This window comes from Gymnogyps californianus, chromosome 8, assembly GCF_018139145.2.
Source record: "Gymnogyps californianus isolate 813 chromosome 8, ASM1813914v2, whole genome shotgun sequence".
Classification (NCBI taxonomy): Eukaryota; Metazoa; Chordata; class Aves; order Accipitriformes; family Cathartidae; genus Gymnogyps; species Gymnogyps californianus.
This window is the reverse complement of record NC_059478.1, coordinates 24611418-24636727: the sequence shown is the minus strand read 5'-3', so window position 1 is coordinate 24636727 and position 25310 is coordinate 24611418. Positions and strand designations below refer to the sequence as shown.

General features: G+C 63.4%; 4 protein-coding genes across 5 annotated transcripts in view; 1 reads left to right on the top strand and 3 right to left on the bottom strand.

Moving 5' to 3' along the window:
* Positions 1 to 236: 236 nt before the first annotated feature.
* B4GALT2 (beta-1,4-galactosyltransferase 2) lies at positions 237 to 6971 on the bottom strand. The gene is made up of 7 exons (XM_050900688.1): positions 6924 to 6971; positions 4183 to 4569; positions 3562 to 3797; positions 3298 to 3488; positions 2906 to 3028; positions 1732 to 1836; positions 237 to 1565 (listed from the first exon to the last, which is right to left on the bottom strand). Exons 2-7 carry the CDS (start codon positions 4496 to 4498, stop codon positions 1415 to 1417), a joined length of 1122 nt encoding a protein of 373 aa, XP_050756645.1. The 5' UTR covers positions 4499 to 4569; positions 6924 to 6971; the 3' UTR covers positions 237 to 1414.
* A 2856-nt stretch (positions 6972 to 9827) lies between these two features.
* ATP6V0B (ATPase H+ transporting V0 subunit b) lies at positions 9828 to 16645 on the bottom strand. The gene is made up of 8 exons (XM_050900840.1): positions 16559 to 16645; positions 13332 to 13380; positions 12789 to 12872; positions 12247 to 12324; positions 11547 to 11616; positions 11146 to 11197; positions 10539 to 10729; positions 9828 to 10153 (listed from the first exon to the last, which is right to left on the bottom strand). Exons 1-8 carry the CDS (start codon positions 16623 to 16625, stop codon positions 10127 to 10129), a joined length of 618 nt encoding a protein of 205 aa, XP_050756797.1. The 5' UTR covers positions 16626 to 16645; the 3' UTR covers positions 9828 to 10126.
* A 370-nt stretch (positions 16646 to 17015) lies between these two features.
* DPH2 (diphthamide biosynthesis 2) lies at positions 17016 to 19213 on the top strand. Its single transcript, XM_050901146.1, is given in 8 exon segments — positions 17016 to 17159; positions 17244 to 17356; positions 17529 to 17749; positions 17943 to 18080; positions 18083 to 18580; positions 18729 to 18914; positions 19011 to 19034; positions 19037 to 19213. Coding segments are annotated over 8 exon segments (1428 nt in total). The 3' UTR covers positions 19141 to 19213.
* Positions 19214 to 20054: 841 nt separating this feature from the next.
* Positions 20055 to 25310, bottom strand: part of IPO13 (importin 13) — a 32457-nt gene continuing 27201 nt past the window's right edge. Inside the window, exons 16-20 of one of the 2 annotated variants that reach the window (XM_050901280.1) lie at positions 21490 to 21556; positions 21270 to 21328; positions 21054 to 21143; positions 20736 to 20917; positions 20055 to 20621 (exon numbers count right to left, since the gene is read on the bottom strand). In XM_050901280.1, coding sequence (XP_050757237.1) covers positions 20522 to 20621; positions 20736 to 20917; positions 21054 to 21143; positions 21270 to 21328; positions 21490 to 21556 — 498 coding nt within the window. In that variant the 3' untranslated portion in view covers positions 20055 to 20521. The remainder of the gene's footprint in view (positions 20622 to 20735; positions 20918 to 21053; positions 21144 to 21269; positions 21329 to 21489; positions 21557 to 25310) is intronic. The other variant, XM_050901281.1, reaches the window with a different exon arrangement.

Below are 25310 nucleotides of genomic sequence, written 5' to 3'. Positions count from 1 at the left end.
CCCCCAGCGCTGCCCCAGGGCTGGGTGAGCTGGGGGGAGCTCCAAGGGTGGGCAGGGCGGGTGGGGGGGGCCCCACAGGTAGGCCAGGAGGGTGCCCCACGGCGGGGCAGGCTGCCTGGCTGCGGGGGGGGGCGGGGGCCAGGAGCCAGGGCTGCCCCCTCCCCTCATCCCACTGGACGCTGGAACGGCCCCATCTCATGGCGATTCCCCCACTGCCTGGCCCCACAAACCCCGCAAACTTTTGAAACTTTTATTAAATACAAAAACCCCGGTCTCTACGACCGAACGCTGCATTCAACGTACGCTGAAAAAAAGGGTCAGACATTCAAATGTACAAAAGTCGCCGGTGTCCCCCCCCGGCCCTGGCGTGCTGCCCTGCTCCCAACCCCACTTCTCCCAGCCCCCCACGGGGTGTGGGGGGGTGCCGGGGCTCCCAGTCCCATGGAGGGGTACGGGGTGCCCGCCCTGCACGGCCCCGGCCTCTCCTGCCTGCAGCCCCCCTGCCCCAGGCCTGGAGGGGGGAAGCCAGAGAAGGGGGAGACCCCAACGGCCCCCAAACCGCCTGTGGGGCACCTGCTGCTGGAGGGAGCCGTGGGGCAGCCCCCCCCGCCGTGCCTGCCACCGCCAAGAGGGGCTGGGGGGGGTTCAAATGAGCCCCATCCCCCCCCAAAGCGGGGAGGGCAGGTGAAGGCAGGCACAGGCAGGGGCTGCACACTCACACAGCATCTGCCTTTGGGGAGGGGGGACGGGATACGGCCGCCACTCCCCAGCCCTGGGGAAACTGAGGCACAGCGAGGGGCGTTCGCTAACCGGAGGTCTCTGTTTGGCAGAGCTGAGACGGGGCCCGGCTCTAAGCACCAGACTAAAGCAGAGGAAGACAGCGAGCCACGTCTGCGTGCCCAGCAGTGCAGGCAGCGTGGGGCTGGGGCGACACCGTCCTGCCTGCTCGGGGGGCCTGGGCGGCTCCCACCCCAGGCCAGGGCAGCAGCGGCTCCAGTGCTGGCGAAGGGGGAAGCCTGCACCCCGCTTCTCACAGCACTGGTGGGGACCCCCCCAGCTCTCCCAGAGCAGCAGGATCTCACCCTCCCCGCCTGGGGTGCAGGCAGGAGCTGGCATGGGCAGGGGGCTCCTCGCCAGGGCTGGGGCTGCCCCCTCCCTCTGTGCCGGGAGCCGCACGTGGGGCGGCCGGGCTTGTCCGCCAACACACCGAGTATGGGGCGGGGGTCCTGCAAACGCACTCGTGGGGATGGGGGGGGACAGAGAAATCCTGGGGACTGAGGGGCGGGCTGGGGGGCGGCCGTCTCCGGAAGGCAGCAGAGTAGGCAGAAAACATCCCCGTCCAGTCCTGGCTCTCGAGCCGGGGCAAAACCTGCTGTGCCCAGCCAGCCCGGACACAGAGCCAGTGGCACGAGCGCTAGCCCCGGGCCAGGCGGGGGGGCGGCCTGCCGATCTCCACCGTGATGTTGGTGTACATGGGCTGGCGTGAGACCTCCACCAGCCGGTACTGCAGCGAGCTGATCCCGTCCCGCTTCATCGTCATTTTGGTGTTCTGGATCTTGGTGAATCTGGTGGAAAGGGGAGCGGGATGAGGTGGGGGGGGGCCTGGGGGGCTTGCTGTGGTGCCAGCGGTGCCGGACCTCTGTGGGGTGAGTGGAGCAGGGGAGCTGGGGGCCGGAGGCAGCCCAGCCCTCGCCCAGTGTCCCGGCTGCCCTGGCCCTGTGGCTCACTCACCTCTGCGGGTTGGGTTCGTTGTGTTTGTCGCGTTCGTGCTTGATCATGCGGTACCTCCCGATGCGGATGTCGGGCCTCGACACCTTCATGCCGTTCAGGGAGATGCTGGGGGTTGGGAGAAGGGGAGGATCAGTGTATGGGCACCAGGGTGGGACATTCCCTGGCCCAGAGACCTCTGGGGTCAGCCCCCAGCCCAAATAAACCTGTTCCTTGTTAAACAGGGCTGTGCCAAGCCAAGATGAGCAAAGCCAGGCCACGGCTGGGCCAGTGCCATGACCGAGGGTGCCACGTGCCCCACGGCAGAGCGTGCCCAAAGCACCGCTCCTGCCCGGCGACCTCCAGCTCCGCAGGCCAGCAGCTGCGGTCAGCCTGCGCCTAGCACACGCCACCATCCGTCCCTCCATCCACAGTCCCTGCCCTTTACATTCTCCAAATGCCGGTGCCCAGCCCTTCCGTCAGGGCCCTCCCCACACGTTAAGGGCTGCCTGAAGCTCTCCTAGAGCTCCACACGCTCCATGTTCCCCACCCCGAGCCCGCTCTGGATGGAAACCACGATCGTGCCACCCTGCCTGTGGCACCTGCAAGGGGTGTTTTGCTTGCCCAGCCATTACGGGCTGGTTGTGCACCACCGGCCGCGCGCTGCTCCCCTGGGCAGCGCCGTGGGGAAACCCGCGGGAGATGAGGCGGCAGCCATCCGGCTCCGGCACCCAACGTGGGTGCGTGCGGGGGATTCGGCTCCGGCTCTGCACGCGGCTGTGCTGCGGCCTGCCGGCTGCCAGCAGAAATGCCTGTTTGGCTGCTGCGCGGCCACCACCGAGTCGCTTCCAAGTTTTGCATCCCAGCCCTGGACGCTTCCAAGTTTAGCATCCCAGCCCTGGCCTGGAGCGGAGCCCGCAGGCGCACCGCCCCGCTGGCGTAGCTCATACCGCAGCAGGAGGGGGCCGGGCCCCACCACGCCGGGGGGGTTCAGCCACAAGGAAGGCCACGGCCACCCAGCACCCTGGGAGGGGCCAGTTCGATCCGTGAGGGTCACCAACCCGCCATGTGGCATGCCCCATGCACGTCCCCTGCAAAACCGGGAGCCCCGGCGCTGGTAAAGGTGCCAGGTCAGTGCTTGGCAGGGAGCCCCCAGCACACCCCAACCAGCCAGCACTGGTGAGGGGTTGGCACCTACCGGTTAAAGATGTCATCGTCCTCGCCTCCCCAGCCCCAGTACTCGTTGGGAAAGCCGTTGATCTTCAGGAACTGGGACTTGCTCAGCCCAGAGACACCGCCGAAGTAGCCGGCGTAGGGCAGCCTGCAGGTTGACAGCAAACAGGTCAGCCCCAGGGACAGGCAAGGATGGGGGTCAGCCCCACGGGGACCCCCAGGGACAAGCACCAGCCCTCCCCCGTGTCACCCTCCCACCCAGGGCTCTGTGCCCTCTCCCATTCCACGTCCACAATTCGAGCCAGCGACCCCACACCTGCCCCAGGTGACAACCAAGGTTGGTGGCCCCGGTGTCATCCTGGCAAGGCCTCCCCAGCCCTGCCTGGGTGGAAACACCCCAGCCCCCAGGGCACCCACCTGAACCCAAACTTGTCCATGCCAACGGCAAAATGCCGCGGCTGCTCATAGCAGCGATAGAGGTTGCGGTCATCCATGGGGATGAGGTCCACGTCGCTGAAGATGAAGCAGTCATACTCCTCGTCATCCTTGAGCGCCTCCAGGAACCCCACGTTGAGCAGCTTGGCCCGGTTGAAGGTGTCCTCACCAAACTGCAGGGCAGAGCTCAGCGATGCCCGCCTGCCCACCCCAACCCCACCATGCCCTCGCCCCTGCCCCCCTCACCTGGTTGATGATGTAGATGCCATAAGCCACCTTCTGCCGGCGCAGGATGGGGTGCAGGTAGTGCAGCCAGTACTTGAGGTGGTGCTCGCGGTGCCGGAAGGGGATGAGGATGGCAACCTTCTGCCGGGGCAGGCAGTCCGGGGGGGTGTACTTGCCGCCCTGGCGCACATCGGGGTTCTCCCGCTGCACCCGCTCCATGCTCATAGGAGAGCTGAACTCGATGAGCAGGCGCCCGACTGCAAGAGGGAGGGCAGGGTGATGCCCGCAGGACGGGACATGGTCAGGGTCATGGTCACCCGCCGCTCCCGGCCAGGCTGGCAGAGCAAACAGCGAGGGGGACCTGCAAGGGGGACCGGCACTGCCGAGGGCACAGGACGCCTAAAACCTTTCCCAAACAGGGGCAGAGAGATTGGGCAAGCCGCTAACAAAACCTGAAACCAGCTGTCCTGGTACCAGTTCCAGGCCGGGGTTTCTCCACTGCTCCACTGCTCCACTCCTGGGACCACCGGGAAGCCGGGCCCAGGGCCCAGGGGACGAGGATGCGACCCATGGGCACCCACCTCAGCCCCATGCTCGGAGCCAGAGCCCAGCTCCCCCCCATGCCCACCCCGCATGTCTCACCTAAGCCGGGAGGTGTCTCCTGGCAGGGCTGCAAGGGCTTCTCGGTGGCAGACTGGTTGGCGCTGGGCTTGGCGCTGGGGGACGGGCCCTCAGCCCCGGCCAGCCCGTAGCTGGGGACGGTGCCGTTGGGGCGGGAGGAGTTGGAGAAGGGGTGGGCGCGCGAGGCGTTCCTGGCGTTGAAGCGGCTGAAGAAGTCCAGGTGCTGCGCGTAGACGTCGAAGTAGAGGATCATGATGATGACGAAGTGGAGCAGGCAGAGCAGCAGCACGGCCTTGCAAATCCTTTCCAGGGTCACCCCCAAGAGCAGCCTGGTCATCTTCCGGGCACGGGCAGGCGGACATGTGCGCTCAGCGGGGCAGGGGGGCGGCTCCAGCCACGGTCCCGATCCTGCCGAGACACCCCCACGCTCAGGACACTGCCGGTCTGAGCCCCCAACCTCAGCCCAAATGACACTGGGGCAGCAGGAGCAGCGCAGGCCTGAGGCAGAGGTGATGGGCTCACAGGTCAGTATACCAGAGAGCACCCCGGGGGGGATCCTGCGCTCGGACCCCTGCTCTGAAGGCACAGCCATGAAGATACAAGAGGTCCCCAGCCCCACGCAGCAAGCCTCCTCACTGCTTTCCAAGGCCAAGACCAGGCCAGACCCACTCCCTGTCCATGTCACCCCCCCAGTACGGGACGGGGATACCCCCACGGGTGCCGCAAAGAGCCTCCATGGAGGCTGGGCCCTTGGAGGTCACGCTCTCCAAAAACATGGCCAGCCTGGGGTGTCCCAAGGGCACCATAGGTGCCCCCACCAGCCACCCCTTTCCGAGGCACCCCATTTCCCGGCTCCCCATCCTGCCTCCCCCGCAGTGCTGCACCCCAGCAGTGGCACTGAAGCAGCGCCGGCAGCGAGCGCCATGCCGGCGAGGGCCCTCCTCGGGGCGTCCAGCGGGGCGAGCAGCTGCGCAGCAGACACCGAGCCACACCGAGCGGGACGTCCCGGCCCCCAGGGTGGGGGTCCCTGCTGTGTCCAGGGGGTTCCGGCTTACAGCCAGTGGCGTGGGTTGTCTCTCCTCCTGCTGCTGGTGGCGAGGCCCCCCAGGACGCCGGGAGCCGCTGGGAGCCAGGGTCCCCTTATCTCCCACATGACACCTGGAGCTGGGCCAGAGCCCTGCCGGGAAGGCAGCTGGGAGAGTCACCGGAGAGCCCCAGCCCAGCCAAACCGTCTGGCCATTCCCAGCCCCACCACTGCCAGGGCTCAGGCCGCAGCATGGTCGTGCACCCCAGTTCCTGCCCTGGTCCCTGCCCCAGTCCCCGCTCTCGGTGAAGTGGCTAACATAGGGCAAGGTAACCGCAAGGGACAGGCACGGGGGTTCACGAGGCCCTGGGGACCCTGGGACAGGCCGGTGCTGCTGCAGGGACCCCGGGGGGACCCCAGTGGCCGGGGAGCTGCGGCAGGACCCCCCGGCAGGAGCGCAGCTAGGACCCGAGGGTGCTGGCAACCGGCCCAGGGCCTGGGGCCAGCCCACCAGCAGCTGCCAGCCCTGGCCAGTGGGGCCCCCTGGGGAGCCTCAGGGCACCGATCCGGCAGTGACGGCAGCACCGGCTGGGAGTGGGGATCAGAGCCGAGGTGCGAAGCAGGACCCCCCGCCCAATGCCGCTGTGGGTGCCCTCTCCCAGCCATAGGGCTGACTCCGGCAGGCAGCGGGGTGCTGGCAGGAGCCCACCGCAGGCAGGGAGGTGCTGGAAAAGGCACCAAGCCCGATGCCCCAACTGCGTCCACCCTCTCTCTCCACAGGATGCAGAGCGGGGTCCCCACAGGCAGGGGTCTCCTGGCACACGCCAGCACCCCAACCCCTCATCCAGGTTTTTTCTAGAAAGTTGCTCTCTGGAGAAAAGCCGGCTTTGCCGTTATCTCCCAAACCTTCTCGCGGTCACGGCGCCCTGTCAGCCAGCACAGCCCTTGACGTAGGGACCTGCCTGCCCCCAGCGCCTGCCAGAAACCCTTCCCGAAAACCCTCGCAGCAGGCAGCACATGGAGCAGCGGTGTCTCGGCAGCCAGGTGGGGAGGTGCTAGGGAAAAATAAGAGCGGGTTTTAGGGACCCTTTAGCAGGGCGGTCCACAAGGCGAGTAGAGAGTGATGCTCGATGGGAACAAAAGCGAAACACTCCACTGAACGGTGGCCACGAGATGTCATGAACACGAGTGGGCTTAAAAACACCTGCTAAGCAGGGGGCTACAAAATATGATGTCATCTCCCCCCACCGCAGCACCCTCGCAGGGTGCGAGGGGCCGAAAGCAACCTGGGGTTCGAGAGCTGGTCCCCAGGGATTAACCCCTGCACAGTGCGTGCCATGGTGATGCTCGTTTTGGAGGGGATGTTCGTCCCTATGGGCTCCATCCTTCTTCCTGCAGGACATCCCTGGGCCGGGAGAAGGGGGGCGCGGGGGGAGCCGATGGCCCCGGTGCCACCTTTGGGTGGCACCGGGGCCATCGGCTCCCCCCGCGCCCCCCTTCTTCCGGCCAAAAGCAGGGCAAGGGGGCACATTCAACACAACCAACCCCCCCCCCCCCCCCAAATTTTTCCCAGTCCCCGACACACACAAAAACTTATTAAAAAACGAGAAACAACCTCAAAAAGACGCTTTCTCCCGAGCCGGGGCGGTGCCACCCATAAGTGACCGGGATCGCATCCCCCGGGTCGCATCCCGGGCCTCCCACACCCGGCCAGGCCTGTCCGCGCCGCTCCACTCACCGCGGCCTCGGGGCTGCCGCGCCGCCCCGGCGCCGGTCAGCGGCCCCCGCCGCCTCCTCCTTCTCTTCCTCTTCCTCCTCTTCTTCCTCCTCCAGCCCCGGCCGCCGGCCCGCGGGCTCCCATGCCCGGGGCTGCGGGGGGGCCCTGCCGGCCGGGCCGCCGCACCACCGAGAGCCGCAGGGAGACGGGGCCGCGCCCGCACGCCGGCTCCGCCCGCCGCCGCCGCCGCACCGGGCGGGGCCGCCGCCGCCGACCGCCCCGCGCTCCGGGACCGCGCTGCCGCCGGGCGAGGGCAGCCCCGCGGGGACCGGGACCCCACGGATGCAGACCCACCCCACCCCGGAATGCTGGATGCCCCCCGCTCCACCCCGAGATGCTCAGCCCTTGGCCCCCAGAGCGGCACCGGGGACCGTCCGAGCACCCCCGGGGACACAGGGACAGGGTCTCTCGGCGTTTCTTTCTCCCCTCCTTCCTGCTGCGTTTTTGGCAGCGTGGGAGGCAGCGCTTTCACAGACCCACCCAGGACGACTCCCGTGTCCCCGAGTGTTGGTGCTGGCTCAGCACCCATCGCAACCTGTCTGTGGCTCCTTTCTCCCCCTCGCCTCCATGTTTCATTGCTAGGAAACACCAAGAATTTCACTCTCCCTACCACGACGGCATCACTGAAAGATCTTGTGCTGGTCCCACCGCAAGTTCGGCCCACCACGAGTAATCTTTGCACCGTCCGCAGCCTCTCCCTTCTTGCCAGCCACCCCACGGCATTTGTGCCTGTTTTGAGCAGCCCCTGTCCTCCGAGGCCTCTCCTCATGCCCTGTGCCTGGCCGCTCACCCGAATGAGGGCTTTCCCTCTGCCCCACGGCAGCTCCCTTCAGAAGACAACCTTACAGCAGAGATCGGAGCAGCACCCAACCAGCCCAGCCCTGCTCCACCCCTGTAAGCAAGCCCTGCTGAAAGCAGTCCAACTTCTGCCTCCAGCTCTTGGTTCGGCTCTTTGGCAGGCAGCATTTCCCCCGTGAGTACTTACACACGGTCACCAAATCATCTTTCAACTCCCGCTGCTGCTGCTCCTCCTAAATGAGACACGGTGCAAGATGCCGGAGTCCTGCTTAAGCTTTTTCCCCACGCTTGAGCAGCAGGTATTGAGCACACCCAAATCCTAGAATCCAAGCACATGCACCTAGAACAAGGGAGCGCAGGGCGTGCTCACCTCACCACTGCCGGCTACAGGAGATAGGCCGTGGGCCACCCTGGCCACCATAAGACCAGCCCTGGTGGGTCTCATGCCCTCACAAAGGGCCCATGGGCAAGTTCAGAGCCCGTTCCCCTGCCAAAGCCGTGATACACACAGGCAGGATTTGAAGGGCGGAAGAGCACCTTGCAGAGGGAGATTTCTGACAGTGCACAGATTTCTATCAAGCCAAGGCAGGGTGAGACCCATCCCTGAAAGACAAGCAGGCGAGTCTTTCGAGACAGTTGTTAATGAGGAAGATTATTAACCCATAGAGCAGCTTCTCTACCACCAGCGCAGGCTCTCCAACCCCAGGCGTCTCCTTCCTGAACGCAGCCCCACAAGTTTGGCGTGGGGCTGACGAGATGGCTCTGCAGCTCCCAGGGGCTTCGGAAGTCTCTGGCCTGCAGCAGCGGCCACGCCAGAGGACGAGGGTACAGCTCTCACGCAGGACAGGCAAAACTCTGCCCACGCCTGACACCCTTTCTTCTAAGCATGCAGAGCCCAGCTTGCATCCCTGCGGTGTAGGGTGTAGGGTGCCCGGAGCTCCGGTCGCAGCCTCCAGCCCTAGAGGACAGCTGGCACAGCTAGCAGGAGCAGTGGCTTGGTTTGCCCCAGCAGTCTTCCTGCACCCAGGGCTGAAACACTGCTGTCCCAAAACGCACGGGACAAGGCAGAGCAGAGCTGGGAGACCAGCAGAGCTGGGAGAGGCAGCTGCCGTAGTCCAAGGGCAAAAATCAGCAGGCGTGAACCCTTCTCTGGCTCCAGCAGCCCCACCACTGCCCCAGCCTGTTGCATCCAGGTGGGAAGAGATGGGCAGCTCCAGGCGTGCATCCGCTCCAACGCAGCACTAACAGCACCGGAGGATCAATCCCTCCCTATGAAGGTGTACTGGCAGCACAGCAAGATGAGGGCCTTGTGCTGGATACAGCAGCTCCAGGCTCTCTGCAGAGCGGAGGCAGGAGGACCTTGTTCTTTCCTTCCCCCCAAGCAGCAGATGAGCTACAGGCCCAGCTGTCCACAGCTGGCTTCCCCTTGCTGTATTCACCGCAGCCAGGGAGAGGGGAGCAGAGCCAGCACGAAGCATCCCCACCCCTGGGACCTCTGCCAGGGCCCCCCGGGACAGAGGAGCACTGCAGACTGGAGAGCCCCAGCACCCAGCCAACAGTCACACAAGGGAGCTGCTGGCTGGAGGACAGCCTTGGAAGGGGCAAAAGCTTTGCCCCTCTGCCCTTCTCGTGCTCCCCAGCTGCACAATGGGGCTACAGACACTGCGTACACTCCCTCTGCACTAAACTACCTGCATGGGAGCTGAAAGGCCCAAACCAGCTTGTACCGGTGCCTCCAGCATGCCTCGCGTGGGGCAGTGCCAGCACTGGTAGGAACCTGGCAGAAGCAGCGCAGAGCTGCCTGCTGCCTGCTCCAGCAGCCTCCTACCTGCTCTGGGGAGCAAAGCAGAGCTCTGTGTTCCCACAGCCCAGAGAGGGCAGCCTCTTGCAGGCTGAGCAGGCAGCAGGATTAACCCCACACAGGGAGGACACCACCAGGCTCCTGGAGCAGGACAGGGACTTTGCCAGAGGCACAGAGGGGAATCTCCGAGCAGGGGGTCAGCCCAAACGAGCACTTGCTCCCTGCAAGCCTCCCCAGCATGCGCAGGGCAGAGGAAGAGCTGCATCCTTGGACGAGAACCATATTTATTTCACAGACACAGAATTGCACTGGTGGTCGATTCTACACACACCGGGGACACGCAGCAGCGGGGCCCCACGGGCTGGGCCAGGCCACTGAGGGCAGAATTCACACAGAGAAATTTGTTTCTTCCGAGGGGGCGATCGATCAGCGGGACGGGGCTCTACACAGCTGGGCTCCCGCTCCCGCCACCAGGCAGCTCCCGCCCCAATCAAGGCTAGAAACATTAAATAAGTATATACAGCACCTCTTGGGGCGGGCTGGAACAGGCTGGGTGGAACAGGGCTCAGTTGCCCATTTTTACTTTAGATGTCTAGAAAGAAAGAAGAGAGGTTAGGCCGTGTCCCACAAACCCCAGCCCAGCGCCCCCGTCCCACCCAAGCACCCTGGGACCATCCAGAAGCTGCAGACAGCTTATCAGCCCTACCGACAAGACATGAGCATCACACAGGGTGCACCCAAGGTGACACCCTTGGTGACAGTTGCTCAGAGGGGCCATCAAAAGAGTTCACACTGCTGCGAACAGGCACGGTATGCTGCGGGGAGAGCTGTGCCACCCCAAACCTTGTGAGCAGCCTCCCCATCCCAATGCAGAGGATTGTGCTGGAGCCCAGGTGTGTCTCCCTGGAGCTGAAGAGCACCCAGGGTGACAGGCACCTTGTGCTCACATAAGCCTGGTGGCCCCAGGAGGCGGATACCTGCAGGATAGCAACGATGACCCCAAACAGCCCTATGGCGCTGCCAAAGATCTCCACGATCAGGATCTTGACGAAGAGGCTGGCATTTTGGGCATCAGCCAGGGCAGCCCCGCTGCCCACGATGCCCACGCAGACCCCACAGAAGAGATTGCATAACCCCACGGTCAGGCCAGCCCCAAACATGGAGAAACCTGTGAGAGAGGAACACTGCAAGAGCAGGGAGTAACCCCCTTCTACCTGCACCCGGGGCATGCTGCAGCAGCTCTGCCTCGAGGCGACAGAAGACCCAGAGCTGCCAAGCACCAGCAGCATCCTCCTGCTGGGGAGCAGGACTGCTCCAGGGTGTGCCCCAGCTCCCGCAGCGCCAGGCCAGCAGATGACCGCAATCTGCTGCTGCCGGAGGGAGGAGCAGTGCTGCTGCTGCTGCTGGGCAGCACAGCACAGCTGGGTGCAGGAGAGCCTCCAAAAGGTAACTAAAAAGTTGCTTTTTGGCAGAAGAGTCACATGTCCTTCAGACACCTGCAGCAGGCCACGGGCCGGTCAGAAGGCGGTGGTCAGGGTGTGGCAATGCTCACAGCGACGGCACCAGGGACCGAGCAGTCCTTACCTGCGTGGTAGTTCCTGGCTCCAATCATCTCTGGGGTGACTGCAGAGAAAGGCTGAGAGAAAGCACAGGGCCTGGGTTAGTGGCAAGTCCGTCATCTCTGGGAGAGGTACCTGTCCCCAACACAGCGTGAGGCAGCCACATTTTGGCCAGAGCTGGTCCCTGACTCCATGTCCCCGGGTGGCTTCATGACACCTGCCTTACATGTGCTCCCCCAAACCACTCTTCAGTGTGGACAAGGGCCACTGCACAGACCACCAGCCCAGGGGTTCCCAGAGCCACAACAGCGTCCAAAGTCCCCACAGGGCCACTGCTCACAACACTGGCCCATGCCCGGCTGCCCATCCCCACCACGGCCCCGAGGCCAGCGCAGGGCTGGCAGGGCAGCCCCGGCCCTCCCATACCTCAGCCATGTTACTGATGACAATCGCCATGATGATCCCATAGATGGCCACAGCCTCGCAGAAAATGATGCTGTGGGAGAAAGGAAAAGTCTGAGTGCAGTGTCTCAGTCAGTCTGACCATGGTGTCCCAGGCTCTGCCTCACCCCGAGCAGCCCCCGCCACTTCATGCCCAGCCAGCCAGCAGCCAGACCCCTCACAGCCATATCTGAGCCCGCCCCACTGCTGCCAAGGGCAGAAGGGCAGTCCAGCCTACCCACTGCTCGCCTCTCAAACAAGGGGGAGCTGCCAAACACAAAGGCTGGGTGCTGATTGTGCTGTGCCACCCAAGTAAGCTGCAATGGCCCTGTGGGAAGCAGGCTGGGGGAGCCCTGCCCTCCGCCAGCCCCCTTCTGCTCCTTTGGGGAAGGGCTGTGCAAGGTCTGGCCAGGGGAACCCTCGCCTGGGGCAGGAAGTGTGATCTCAGGGTGTTTGTTTTGAACACACTGGGCTCGTTCACTGCGTGATATCACACAGTGACTCTTCAAAGCAGCACTCTGGCTCCTTTAGGGCTCTTTGTTTTGAAAGCGAAGAGCATCAGCAGCTCAGTAAGGAATGGTCGGCCAGCAGCACCCCGCTAGAGATAGGACAGGAGCCTCGGCACTGGGCTGGGACCTGCCCCGCTCAGGCACAGCATGAGCACTAACCCCAGGTCTGTGCTTACCTGACCAGGTTCTTGGTTTTGATCCGAGGGGCTTTGACTCCACCACCGATGATGCTGGAGCCCGTGATGTAAATCCCCCTGTGGCAGACAAGGGTGGTTGGTGGAGGGTCTGGCACTCGCAGAAGGATTCAATAGGGAAGCCAGAATCTTCCAGCTGAGCAAAGAATCGGGCGTGCAGCTGGGGGACGCTGCAGACTTGGCCTGTCCACCCCCAGGGTACAAGTGGTCCCAAGCTCCACCACCTACACCAGCAGAACTGCTGGGGCACAGGAGCCACCACTGCATGGCCTGGGCTCAGAGGTACAGCTTCCAGAGAGCCGGGACATCCCTGCCTCTCCACTGCCATTGCAGCCTGCGAGGTGGTCTGCCCAGACGCCCCAAGAGCCCAGCAACCTGGCCCCACTGCTGTGGTGACCCACACAGCCCCACCCCCCTGCATGTACACGCTGTTCTGCCCCTGCCCTGCTGTGGGGAAACTGCCGTGTATCCACAGCTACTGAAGTGCGACAGCAGGAGCCTGCTGAAGAGCCAGCCCCACTCACCAGGCAGCTCCCACCACGGACAGGGAGATGGCCAGGCCAATGCCCAGGTTGGACCACATGAAGGGTGAGGTCTCCGTCAGGAACCTGGAGAGGAAGAAATGCCCTGAGTTAGCACACAGGCTGAGCCCCCCTAGTCATGGTGCACAGCCCCAAAACAGGTACCCCCCACCTGATCATGCAGCCAGACAGTGGGACACGAAAGCCTCTCTCTGCCAGCCAGCAATCCAGGACCCGCACCCGCGTGGACCAAGATCTTCCGCCCAAACCCTCACTGTGAAGGGGAAGCCTGGGCTGGGAGAAGGGGTGGGTAGGGCAGTGATGGCTGCACCAGGACCCCATATGGAGCCAGCCACACGTACATGTGGGCTGCATCTATCCCACCTCACGGGGAGCAGAGGCCCCGCTCACTGTAGCTCTTGTTCTCCTGTGATGCAGTGACCACTGCCTGTTGCTCAAAAGCGAGCGCTGTTCCCTGCAGGCACTGCCAATACCGCCCACCTCCTCACACAGCCCTGAGGATGCCGGTATTTACAGGGAACTCACCAGGCCACATCGAAGCGGAAGCCCAGGTCAAATATTGTGTAGCAGATCCCTGGAAAGCAAGAGCAACATGGGAACCTTCAGACAGGCACCAGCTACCAGCCTGGCACCAGCTACCAGCCTGGCACTGACATTTCCTCCCCGACCTGCGAAGCCCCAGGGCAGAGGCCCAGGAGCACAGCACAGCATGCGGGAGGGTTACTGGGAAGACTGGCTCAGGCATGCAGAGCTGTGGGCCAGGGTGCCCCCTCCCAAAGTCCTGCCCCAGTGATCCCAGCACTCCCACATCAGCGCAGACACAGCCCAGACCCACGATACTCCCAGACCCCATCCCAGTCTTTGCCCAGAAGAGGATCACGGTGGTTGTCGCACCCATTTTCTGTTCCCTGATCCTGCCGAGCGCCCACAGGCCATGCTGGGCTACAGGGGCTCAAGGGCAACGCAGACCCCTGTGCCCCAGCACGGTCTCCATTTGCATCACCCAACGGCTCAGCTCCACTGGACAACCACAGCACCGGGTGACCAGCTGTGACCTCTTCTCTCTCACAGGGGAGGTGAGAGGAGCAAGGCTGTGCCCTGACTGACCATCACATGCTGCTCCATCACCATCCCACCAGGGTCTGTGCTGCTCCTCAGGAGCCCGTCAACACCAGAAGCTGCAGCTGCCCCCCAGCACCCTCCTTTCCAAGGCTGTGGACGTTCAAGACGTGCCTGCTGTCCTCAGTGTTTCTCCCAGGGTTAGTCATTTCCAGAGAAGTTTGTACTCCAACACAGGCAGGAGACACCAAAGCGCAGCCCTGAGAATCCCAGAAGAGCCCTTCCTTTCCAGGGAGGGATTACAAGGACAGCTTGCCCTGCTGTACCCCGAGTGCTCCTCTCCAGTGCTGAATCGCAGCTGGGAGTCACACCCAGCAGCCCTGCGCAGCCCAAGCCCACACAGAGGTGCTCACACCAAAACCCTGCCTTGCTCTGAGCTCGTAACCAGGAAACACAGCTGCAGACCAGAAGAGACACTTGCTCTTTGCGTGGCTCAGCTGGAAAAGAGAGGGTGACCTGGCCCTAAGGAACAGATAAGTGCAGGCAGTGTGGCACTGTCTGCTCCACACCAGATAAAGAGGGGGAAGGGATGGCTCTACCATTGCTGACTAGAGCCAGCGGCTGTGTGACACAGACCCCACGTATGGCCGGGAAAAGAGGAAACAGACTTCTGAAATGCTTAAAAGCAGCAAAGAGGTCACTGCACACGTCCCGCTGCTCCCTTCCCCCAGAGCCGCAGCCTGGAGGCAGAGGGTGACGGCAAGCCAGTGATGTGCCCGGCAGCAATATGGGGGCCCCAGGTCGGAGGAGCCCTTCCCTGCCCACGGCCAAGACCTGCAGGACGACTCGTCCCACAGGAGGGCCTCAGCGCTGCAGCGTAGGGAGACCTGCCAGCCTCACAGCAGGGATGTCCCCATCGTCCCTGTGTGCTAAACCCCTCCACGCACGACTCGGGGCTCAGCACCCCTCGCACCAGGAGAACATACAAGCACTGCCAGGCGAGCTGGCCCCGAAATGGGAATCAGTAACGCTGGTCACTCCTCCCGCCCGCAGAATCACAGTGCTCCCCTCCCCTGCAGCGACACACGCAAATCAGGAACGGTGCCACCACAGCCAGGGAGCGCGGAGGAGGCCACATCCCAGCCCGCACGCCTGGTGACCTTCAGGGACGATCTCTACAGTGCTGGGCCCGGCCAGCCTGTGACTTGTGTTTTGGCTTTGCTGCTTGGTTGGCAGAGCAGGAACTGAACCCAGCCAGCCTCAGCTGCCCCCACTCCCCAGGAGTGGTAAAGAAGAGCTACAACCAGCTCAGGGCAGATCCTCAGGGCACCTTCCATCTCTTCAAGAGCAGGTGTAGCCTTGGATTCATATACAAAAGAAACAGGGTGAAAGATACTTTCCTGTGAGCTCTGGCTCCCAGCCCTGCAGCCGGGACAGAAAAGAGCTGGGGCAGCAGGACCGGAGCACCAAAGCAGGGCACAGGACAAGGAGGGAAAGCACAAAGAGGCACCACTGCAACACTGCACAGAGCGAGACCGCTTCCTGCTCATGCCTTCCCCAAAAAGAGATTGCAACAGGGCAGGGGAAGTTAAGAGCAGCTGGGTTCAGCTCATCGAGATTTTCCAACAGTCTCAAGTTCACAGCGTGCATCTGTGCTGGCACGAGCCACATGATTCAGAGAGCCCAGTAAGGCAGCCCTGGGCCTGGCACTGGGTTCACCAGGCCCTGGAAACACGAAGGAATGAGACATCCTTCGGTTCTTACTCGGTCTCTCCCCTCACTCAAACGCTGAGGCAGGAGCCAAGGTCTCTCCAGCCTCTGCCTGGCTTGTGGTCACTTCACTCTGCACTGAAAGAGGAAATAACCAGCAGCTCCAGCACAAAATCTTCCTGCTACCCCTTGCGCATTAAATCTATCCTCAGTGCTGCTGAGCCCAACGCCAGCAGCAGCAGAGCCACGCACCAGCTCTGCAATCATCTGGACAAACTTGCACATTTCCTTGTGCCACCACAGCTTGGCAAAGCGGGAGGGCGATCTCCTCCATCCAAGAGACATGAACCATCACAGCCTGAAAAACCAGGCACCTGCCTTTACCTCCCCTGATCTGCCAAATCCAGACACAACCTTTGACTGGCACCAGACCTTTCCGCTCTTGCACACACAGAGAAGCAAATCAACTGCTCAAGCCAGACAGGCTCTGAGCGCTGAAAGCTGTGCATCCAACGGCAGCTGACAGTTACACAGCGCTGCTGGGGGTCCAAGCCCTCCGAGAGAGGGACTAAAGGCACCCAGGGGGTGACGTCCAGGCTGAAGAGCCCCACAGCAGCGCTCCCGGTGCCATGGCAGGCCATGGGCCAGCCCTCCTGCTTCTGCCCGTGAGCAGCTCAGCCACCGGGGGACTGACAACGTTGCACCCCCTCGACCACCGCCTTCCTTTTCCACGCCACAGCAACCCCCCCCCCCAGCCCCTCCCCGGCAAGGGAGCAGCGAGCACGGACACAAGCCCGAACCACCGCCTCTCCTCACGCCCAGAGCCCCCTCCTGCCCCACGGCCCCAGCCCCACAGCCCGGCTCTGTCTGTGCCCCACGGCCCCGGCCCCAGGGCCCGGCCTTGTGACTCACCGCCCCCTCTGCCCCTCAGCCCGGCCCTGTCTGTGACCCACAGCCCCTCCGCCCCCCGTCCCGGCGCTGACCGACGCCCAGCAGCGTAGTCCAGAAGGCGAGGCCGAGCCCCGAGTACAGCAGCGCGAGCCCCGTCATGGCGGCAGCGGCGCGGGACGGAGCGGAGCGGGCCGGCCGGGAGCGAGCGCGTCACCTGACCCGCTCGCGGCACGTGAGCGGAACCGCAGCGCCCGAGCGGAAACAGCGTGACGCCACCGCCTCCACCGCGCCCGCTTATTGGCTGACCGGCCTGACAGCCGCGAGGGAACTACATAGACCATAACGCACCGCGACGAGCGCCTCTTTCCATTGGCTGCCCTTCCCCTCTCCGCCCTGCCGTGAAGCGCGATAGGCCCCGCTCCATCAGGGGCGGGATTTCCGAGAACGGGGGGGGCGGTAGCGAGTTCTCATTGGTCGGCTCCGCGCCCCAGTCCGGAAGCGGGAGCAGGGATCCCGCGTGGCGGGCCTGACCCGCGACCCCGCGGCGCCATGGCAACGGCCTTCAGCAGCGACGGGGAGGCCGCGCTGCGGCGGGAGCTGGGCCCGGCGGCGGCGGCGCCGCGGGGGGACCTCGACGGCTTCTACGAGATGGGCCGGGCTGCCGCCTTCGTGCGGGGCGGCGGGTTCCGCAAGGTGAGCGGGGCCAGGGGCGGAGCAGGGCCGGGGGCTGCGGGCCGCCCCTCCCCTCCCCGGTGCCTCACCCCCTGTCCCCCCCAGGTCGCCCTCCAGTTCCCCGACGAGCTCCTGGCGGACGCGGCGGCGGTGGCGGCCCGCATGGAGGCGGCGACCGGGGCCGAGATGTACATCCTAGGAGACACCACGTACGGCAGGTCGGTGTGGGGCCGTGGGGGGTGTCCCGGGGTTCCTCCACGGGCAGGAACGGGGCTGGAACGGCCCTGGCAGGGCCGAGGGCCGGAGCTGCTCGGGCTGGGGACAGCGGTGCCAGGGAGGAGGAAGAGCTCCGTGGTGCAGAGCCCGTCTGACACCGGGTCCTCCCCGCAGCTGCTGTGTGGACGAAGTGGCCGCCGAGCATGCGGGTGCCGAGGCGGTGCTGCACTACGGCCCCGCCTGCCTCAGCCCCTGCGGAAAGCTCCCGGTGCTGCACATCTTCGGGCAGCAGCCCCTGGACGTCGGGCGTTGCGCAGAGGTGTTCCGGGAGCTCTACCCCGACCGGCAGAGCCGTGTGGTGGTGCTGAACGATGTGGTCTATGCCCATGCGATGGGTGAGTGCTCTGGGGCAGGGAGGGGGTCTCTGGCAGTGCTCAGAGCTTGGCAGAGCTGCCAGGGGGAGAGGCGGCAGCAGGCAGGCAGTCCCCAGCCTTGATTTCTGTCCTCTCCTCTCTCCTAATCTGCTGTCCCACCTTCTGCAGGACAGGTCTGTGGCCATGTTTCGTTCTCACTCCTCTCTCCCTTCAGGTGAGCTGGAGCAGCAGTTGTGCCCTGAGTACCCTAATATCGTCTTCTCCAGGGTGGTGTGTGGGGACCCTCCTGGCCCCGCACCCCCTGGGGAGGTGCGGCAGTTTGGTCGCCAGTTCCCGGTGGAGGCACCGGGAGGCTGCAGGACTGCGCCATGTTCTACGTGGGAGCCGAGGGCCTGGCCCTCACCAGCTTCATGCTGACCTGGAACCGCTGCCCCTTCAGCTCCTTTGACCCCACCACCGGCTGCGGCCGCCGCGAGACCCTCAATGTCAACCGGGCCCTGATGCGACGCCTCTACCTGGTAGAGCGGGCCCGGGACGCCCGCGTGGTGGGCATCCTGGTGGGCACCCTCGGTGTCGCGGGCTACCTGGCCGTGCTGCAGCACCTCCGGGAGCTTCTGCGCTGGGCTGGCAAGCGCAGCTACACACTGGCCGTGGGGAAGCCGAACCCCGCCAAGCTGGCCAACTTCTTGGAGGTGGACATCTTCGTCCTGGTGGCCTGCGCTCAGAACTCCCTGCTGGACTCCACCGACTTCTACCGGCCCGTTGTGACCCCCTATGAGCTGGAGCTGGCCTGTAACCCAGCCCGCGAATGGACAGGGAACTACCTCACTGATTTCCGAGACCTGCTGCCAGGTAATAGCTAGAAACCGGCTGCCCAACACCCTCCCGTGCAGGGGCACGTCCTGCCCTGCTCCCCTGCCTGGAGGCCACGGTTGCCCCAGTTCTGCGCCGGCCGGAGGACAGACGTGAGCACCAGGCTAACGTTACCATTTCCCGGCAGGTGCCTGTGCACACATTGAGCTCCCACCGGCCGTCCCTGCAGCAGAGGCCGTTCCCAACATCTCGCTAATCACGGGGGAGATGCGTGCCACCCAACTCTGCGACCCCCCAGCCTCCCAGCTGCCCCCCAGCACCGCCCTGGCCTGCAGGGACCAGACGCAGGCCCTCGCGGAGATCAGCCCTGCTGGTTCGTGATTCGGTTTTGTGGTGGGGCTGAGCCCCGGTGCAGGGGCAGTGCCGCCTCCCTGCTCCCAGTAACAATTCCCTTTCTCTCTCCTCCCAGCCTCCTTCCTGGAGTCCCGCAGCTGGCGGGCCTGGAGCAGCGGCTGGGGCAGACGCCTGTCTCCAAGGCTGTGCAGGGCCGACGAGGGATTGCCATTGCCTACGAGGACGAGGGGCGCGAGCAACCCTGATTCGGCAGCAGCATCGGCACCCAGCCAGGAGCGGGGCCGTGTGGGGGCCCAGGCATTGCGGCCACCGGGTGTCGGACCCGTGAGTGTCTCACAAGGGTCCGGACCTGCCGCCAGCTAGCCTCGCGCTGCGTGCGGCCTTGGGTCAGTAGTGCTGCGGTGGGAGAACAGGAGTTGCACGTGTGTTCAGGGATGCCTGCGGCACCCCGGGGCTCGTGGCCAGGAGCAGCAGCAGGGCCAGGAGAGGCGCTTGGCCCAGACCCGGCCTCCGAGGGCTCCTCAGTCCAGGGCAGCTTTGGCCCTACACGGAAAGGTCACAGCCTCGCACGAGCCAACAGCACCAGGACTCGAAGCTTTTGTGAGCTACTGCTGCTAACTAAAGCTGAACTGAAAAGGACTTGTGAGTGAATCATTTTATAGAATAAAACACGGGCTGAGGAGTGCAGACAGGGGTGATACCAGCTCTCCCAGAGTGCAAACACAGATCATGGTGCCCACTCAGGGAGTGCAGCCCTGTGCGTCGGCTAAAACCAGCCCTAGGGTATAGAAAACCAGAACTGGGACCCCCAGAAATGAAAGTACGTTCGCAGGCTGGGCTGGGGAACTCAGGCAAAGGGGAAAGGGCTCCGAGTGTGAGCAAGCCCCTCAGCTGCTCTGAAGAACAGGAGTGGGGCGCACACATCCTGTGCTGCAGGGAGGACCCCGCGTTCGGTGGGGATGGAGTCTGGCCCCTCTCATGTGGGGCAGGACTGTTTCTGCTCCATGAGCTGCTCCATGCCAGGCAGGAGAGCATGGCGAGCAGGGGGCACGGGAGGCTTTGAGGCATCCCAACCTTGATTTAACCCCCTCCGCTGGGCCCTTCCCCAGAGGCAAGGGGCAGGCAGAGTCCGGGCACCGCAATAATGACAGCCACAACATAGAAATATTCTTAATATAATTAGGTGCAGGGCCTCCCCCCTCCCAACCACACACGTACAAACGAGCAGGGGGTGAGCCCCCCTGCCCAGCCAGCCGCTGCTGCGGGCACAGGGGCAGCCTCCCTGCCGCGGGGCACGGGCACCCACGGGGAAGTGCTGGGGAAGGGCTAGTAGCCCGGGCGCAGGGCAGCCTGTGCTGGGGCGGTCCTGCCCAGGCTTCCCCTCCCCGCCGCCGCCTCCTGCAGCCAGCACTCCCGTCCCCTGCGAGGGGGGAGCATGCTGGGGGAAACAAAGATGCTGACACCGAGATGCGGCCACCAAATCTAGCTGAGGAGCGTCCCGAGTGGGTTAATTCTAGGTGGAGGGTTATTCTATGAGCCGTACTGCAGCAGGGCGGGGAGGATGGGGGGGCTTCCTTGCGGGGAAGAGCTGGTCCAGGCAAATTGTCCGCGGTCCTGGCCAGGTGCTCAGTAGTCTGCTGTGTACTCTGTGCCATGCAGCCCTCGGCACAGCAGGGTGAACTCCTTCACCATCTCCTTCACTCGCCGCTTGTTCACACGCTCTCTGCTAAGACAGAGGGAGGGCGACAAACATGAAGCAGGAGGGATGCACCAGGCCATGCAGGGGGGGTCACTGCCACCACACGTGGGGCACAGCCACCACAGGGAGAGGTGCACGAACCTAAGGATCTGCTGGCTGAAGGTCTCCTTCTGCTCGGGGCTGACGCGGGCTGACGGGAAGCCGTCCTGCTGCATGGCCTCCTTGATCCAGACACTCAGGTAGCTGAAGCAGTGCTTGTTCAAGGCAAAGAGGATTTCTGCGAAGTGATCCATGAGGCTGCGGGAAGCCTGGCCACCGACGCCCTGCCACAGAGCAGACAGACCCTGCTGAGCCCCCAGCGTCACCCTGCCTGCACCCACCCACGCGGCTCCACAGGGGTGCCGCTCAGGAATAGAGCCCAAAGCTGCCCGGGGAGCTGGCCGTCCCGGCGTCTCTCACCTCCAGCACTGCCTGCAGCAGCACTTTGCCGTTCTCATGCACGACCTGTCCCACCGGGGCGATCTCTCCGCAGCGGGGCAGCAGCTCCGTCTGCAACACAGAGCCTGAGCTGTTCAGTGCCAGAGCAAGCTCCATACCGCAGCACCCCTGCCCAACCTGCAGCCCCACTCCTGCCCTCCCAGCTCTCAGGGGGCTGCATGATGCCACGATACTCACAAAAAAGCCACAGGATGCTTTGACTGTTGGGGCCTCGGGGAACTTGAGCGAAAGGACACCTGCGGGCAGAAATCACTCAGGTTAGCAGCCAGAAACACTGCATGCCATCCCAAATCAGCCCTGTGGTCCCCAGCTCCCAGCTGGTCTGCGCCCAGCTCCGCAGGAGCAGCAGGCTGGCTTCTCCGCAGAGCAATTTGGAGCACGTGCCCGTGGTACTCACCACACTGAAACACAGCTTTGACATCCAGGTTGCTACACAGGAAGAGGTCCGGCTTCCTTTTCAGAGCCTGCAAGGCACACAGACAGGCAGCATAAACCCAGTGCTGCAGAGGCAGCCAGGAAGCCTCCAAGGAACCTGGTGCCCCAGACAGCCTCTGCCTGGACGCACACTTACCTGGGCACACCCATGGTAAACGGTAGATTCACACAGTACAGCAGGAACCATCACTTCCCCCCCCAAGAAAATGTCAATCAAACAGCCAGGCAGTTTGCTACACTCAGGGACCACCGACCTCAGGACCTGAGGATAGATGCCATGGCGGTGTACACACAAACGCTTCAGATAGATACAGAGACGGGACAGAGGGCTCCTGCCCCACCAGAGCAAGCCAGGCAGCGGCAGCACTCCCAGGACAAGGGCAGCCATGTGGGGCCCAGCAGAGACCAGCCACCTCTGTGCTTTGCTCCTCTTCTCTTGAAGATGCTGACATCCCTGGGGTCACAGCAACTGGTTCAAGCAGTAACCCCAGACTGGACCAGCAGCTCACTCTGCTTGGGCTCCAGGGCACAGATGACAATGAGATGCCAACATTGCTTGGCAGTTCCTGAGCAGCAAGTCTGAGATCAGAAAAGCTTTGGGGGTTTTTCTGCCACACGGTGATCCTACCAGCCTCTGTAGGGGGTCAGGCACTGCTGCTGGGGACACCCTGAGCCGTGGCACCTCGTGCAGTGGCTGTCCCCCCTGTGAGAGCACTGGGCAGTTACTGGATGGAAATGTTTCAGCCTGCGCCTTCCACTCCATGGGAGGGGTTTCTACCCTGCCACAGCAAGCCCAGCTATGTAAGGTGGCCACGTCCATGCCCTGACCACCATGCCACCATGCCCACTGCTGTGGGCAAGCACTGGGGATGGCAGCCATGCCTCCTGCCCTGCTGTCACTGCAACACCAGGGACAGCAGCCACAGCACTGGAGTGGCCCCGCTCTGTGCCTGGAGCTCGGAGAGCAGGATACCAGGGCAGGCAGCCCTTGGGCTGAGCTGTGTGCAGGGCCACTGCCACCCTCCGAGCCTGCTCCTGGGGATGAAAGCAAGGGACAGCTTTCAGCCAGCAGTGCCCAGGATGCACAGCCATCTGCCCACAGCCATGCTCTCTACTCGGAGCAAAATGGACTTATTTCCCACCCCTTCTTTTCCAGGGAAAGGCCACGGCCATCTGCCCAGTGCAGAGAACATATGCTGGAGACCAAGAAGCTGAGGAGCAGGTTTCAGAGTTACCCCATCTCCTTTCTGACCCTTTGTATCACACACTGCAAGAGAGGACTCAGGTTTGGGCACCGAAGGCATCGCTGTACCAGGCGGAGATGGCATAATTGCAGGGACCTACTTCCCTGCTAGATACAAGCAGAGACCTTCACGGGCACAGTCAGGGGCCACGTTATACCTGTGTGTGTATATACAGACTGTGTGCACCATCCCTCCTGACATGCTAGCACCAACATCGGAAGGCTAGCTAGTGGCTGGGCAATGGTTTAGAAACACATCCACATCCACATCCACTTATCATGGCTGCTGCCATCTAGTTGGCCCCATACCGGACAAACGCTTGCAAGAGGTTGTAGTTTTAGCCATGGGAGACTACCCCCCTGGGGCTCTGGTGCAGGATCCAGAGCGGTGACCATGAGCCTCTCCCCCAGCAGCACGCTGCTCGAGGGCAGCTGGCTCCCGATACCACCCAGCTGCAGGTTCCTCTACCCTGCCTGCCCAAGGGGCTGGCTTTAACCTGAGTCCTGCATGCTGCAAGACTGTTCAGCTGGCACAAGAGTCTTCCAACGTGCTCAGGTTGCCACCTACCTGCGGGGTGCTTCTCACAGCCAAACCAGACCCGCGGCAGGCAGAGCCCCCCAAGCTCTCCTGCAGACTCGCTGCAGCATCCGCTCCTCGCTTCGTCAGCGCCATGGGGGAAAGCGTGCCAATATTGGGAGGGCTCCTTCCCACAGGACACTTCCACCGAGGGAGCACAGCGTGCAAGCCCAATCTGGGCACATGTGCACATGTCTAATGTAGACAGAGATGCTTTTGACCCCCATGACATGGGGCCCTGTGGAGCTTCTCCCATTAGCAAGCAGCACCAGGCAGGTCCAGCTGCTCTTTCCCAGCATCAGGAACGCTGCTCCAGCTCTGGGGCCTCTTACTGCCAGCACGTCCTCCCCGTCTCCTGCCAGAGCAGCTCTGCTTACATGTTCTGGGATGGGGACAGGTCTTTAAATGCTTTCAAAAGTCCCCCCACATCCTCTGCTGCAGCAGCCACTGCAGAGGTAGGCATTGGCTCTCCAGCGAGGGCTGTCCTGCAGGCCGGCACAGAAAGGATATCGGGTTCTTCTCCACAGCAGCTGGGAGACCCCCAGACAGGGCTTCAGAGCAGGCTCTTCTTCTGTGCCCAGCTCTTCAGAGGCAGGCAGGCATGGAAGGGACACTGAACCCCACTCCTCCAGCAGACAGGGGACAGTGGGGGGCTGCACGGCCAGTTCCTGTAGCTCTCCAGAACACACAAATCAAGCTCTTGTGTCCGGCACCACCACCTCTTCCCAGACCACACGCCTGGCAGAGCAGAGCCTCCAGCTTTGGAAAGGGCACGTGAGCTTGGCCAGGCTCCGGGGCCAGGGAGGAGCAGTCAGCCCCTGCCCTCTGGGGAGGGGGGATGCCAAGCCCATGTCCTCCATGGGGCTCTATGACTCTGGCTGGAGCAGGTGTGGTGGAGAGCTCAAGGACTGCTGCATGCAGCCTGGACCAGCCCAAGAAGGGAGGGAGCTGGGGGATGGCGCTGGCTGTGCCTGGCCAGGGACTGGCTGTGCCATCACAGGTCAGTCCTGCACCTTCTGCGTGGTGAGGCCACACTCACCCAGTCTGCCCCGGGGCTCCCGGTCAGGGGAGATCACCGCAGCGCTCCCGAGGTCCATGCTGGCATGGAGCCCTGCCAGGGTGGGTGGATGTGCCTGCAGCCCCGGTGAGGAGGCAGGCTGGAGAGCCCCAAAATCCTACCTGCAACTGGGAGCATGCACACGAGTGATACCCGCTGGCCAGGGAGCGGGCGAGAGCTCCCACACGCCAGAACCTGCCTGGTTTTGCCGATGCAGAGCCGGGTGCAAGCCCCAGCCGCCGCAGCTGTGCGGTCCTGGGCACGGGCACTCCGGCTGCGCGGGTGGCACTGAGCCCCGCAGCCCTCCCGGCGGGACGCTCACCTCGGGCACAGCAGCAGCGATGCTCTGCACTGTTCCCAGCACACAGTGGAGGGAGGAGGCGAGCGGCTGAGGACAGATCTCACTGCAAAGGGTGCCGGCACTGCTCCGTGCAGCCTTACAGCAGACTGGTTATTTTATACTTAGCTTTGAGTAGTAACAATAACTCCAGGGTCTCTGGCATCTGTAAGACGTTTGGTTTAAGGCAGCATGCTCTTGTGATCAGCCAGCCATCGTCAAGAGTGGATTGCCAATTAACATGGTGGCAAAACGATCAGCCGCACCAAGTGGGCAGTCCCACGGGCTGCAACCAAGCCCAAATAAATACACTGTGAAGTCAACTGAAATCCTGTCACACAGAGAGATGGCTCCCTGTGAGCTGGAGACAGAGGGCTGATGTGCAGGTATCAGGAGGTAGGAGCTTCTTCTGAGTTATCAGAAGGTAGGAGAGTACTTGCTGGCAGAGGGAGAGGACAAAAACACTGCCTGCAAGGAGAAACCAGACAAATTTGAAACAGGGAAGATGGTATTTCCACCAAGGTGATCAACCACAGGAGCATACAGTCAGGGAAGTGGGGAAGTCTCCA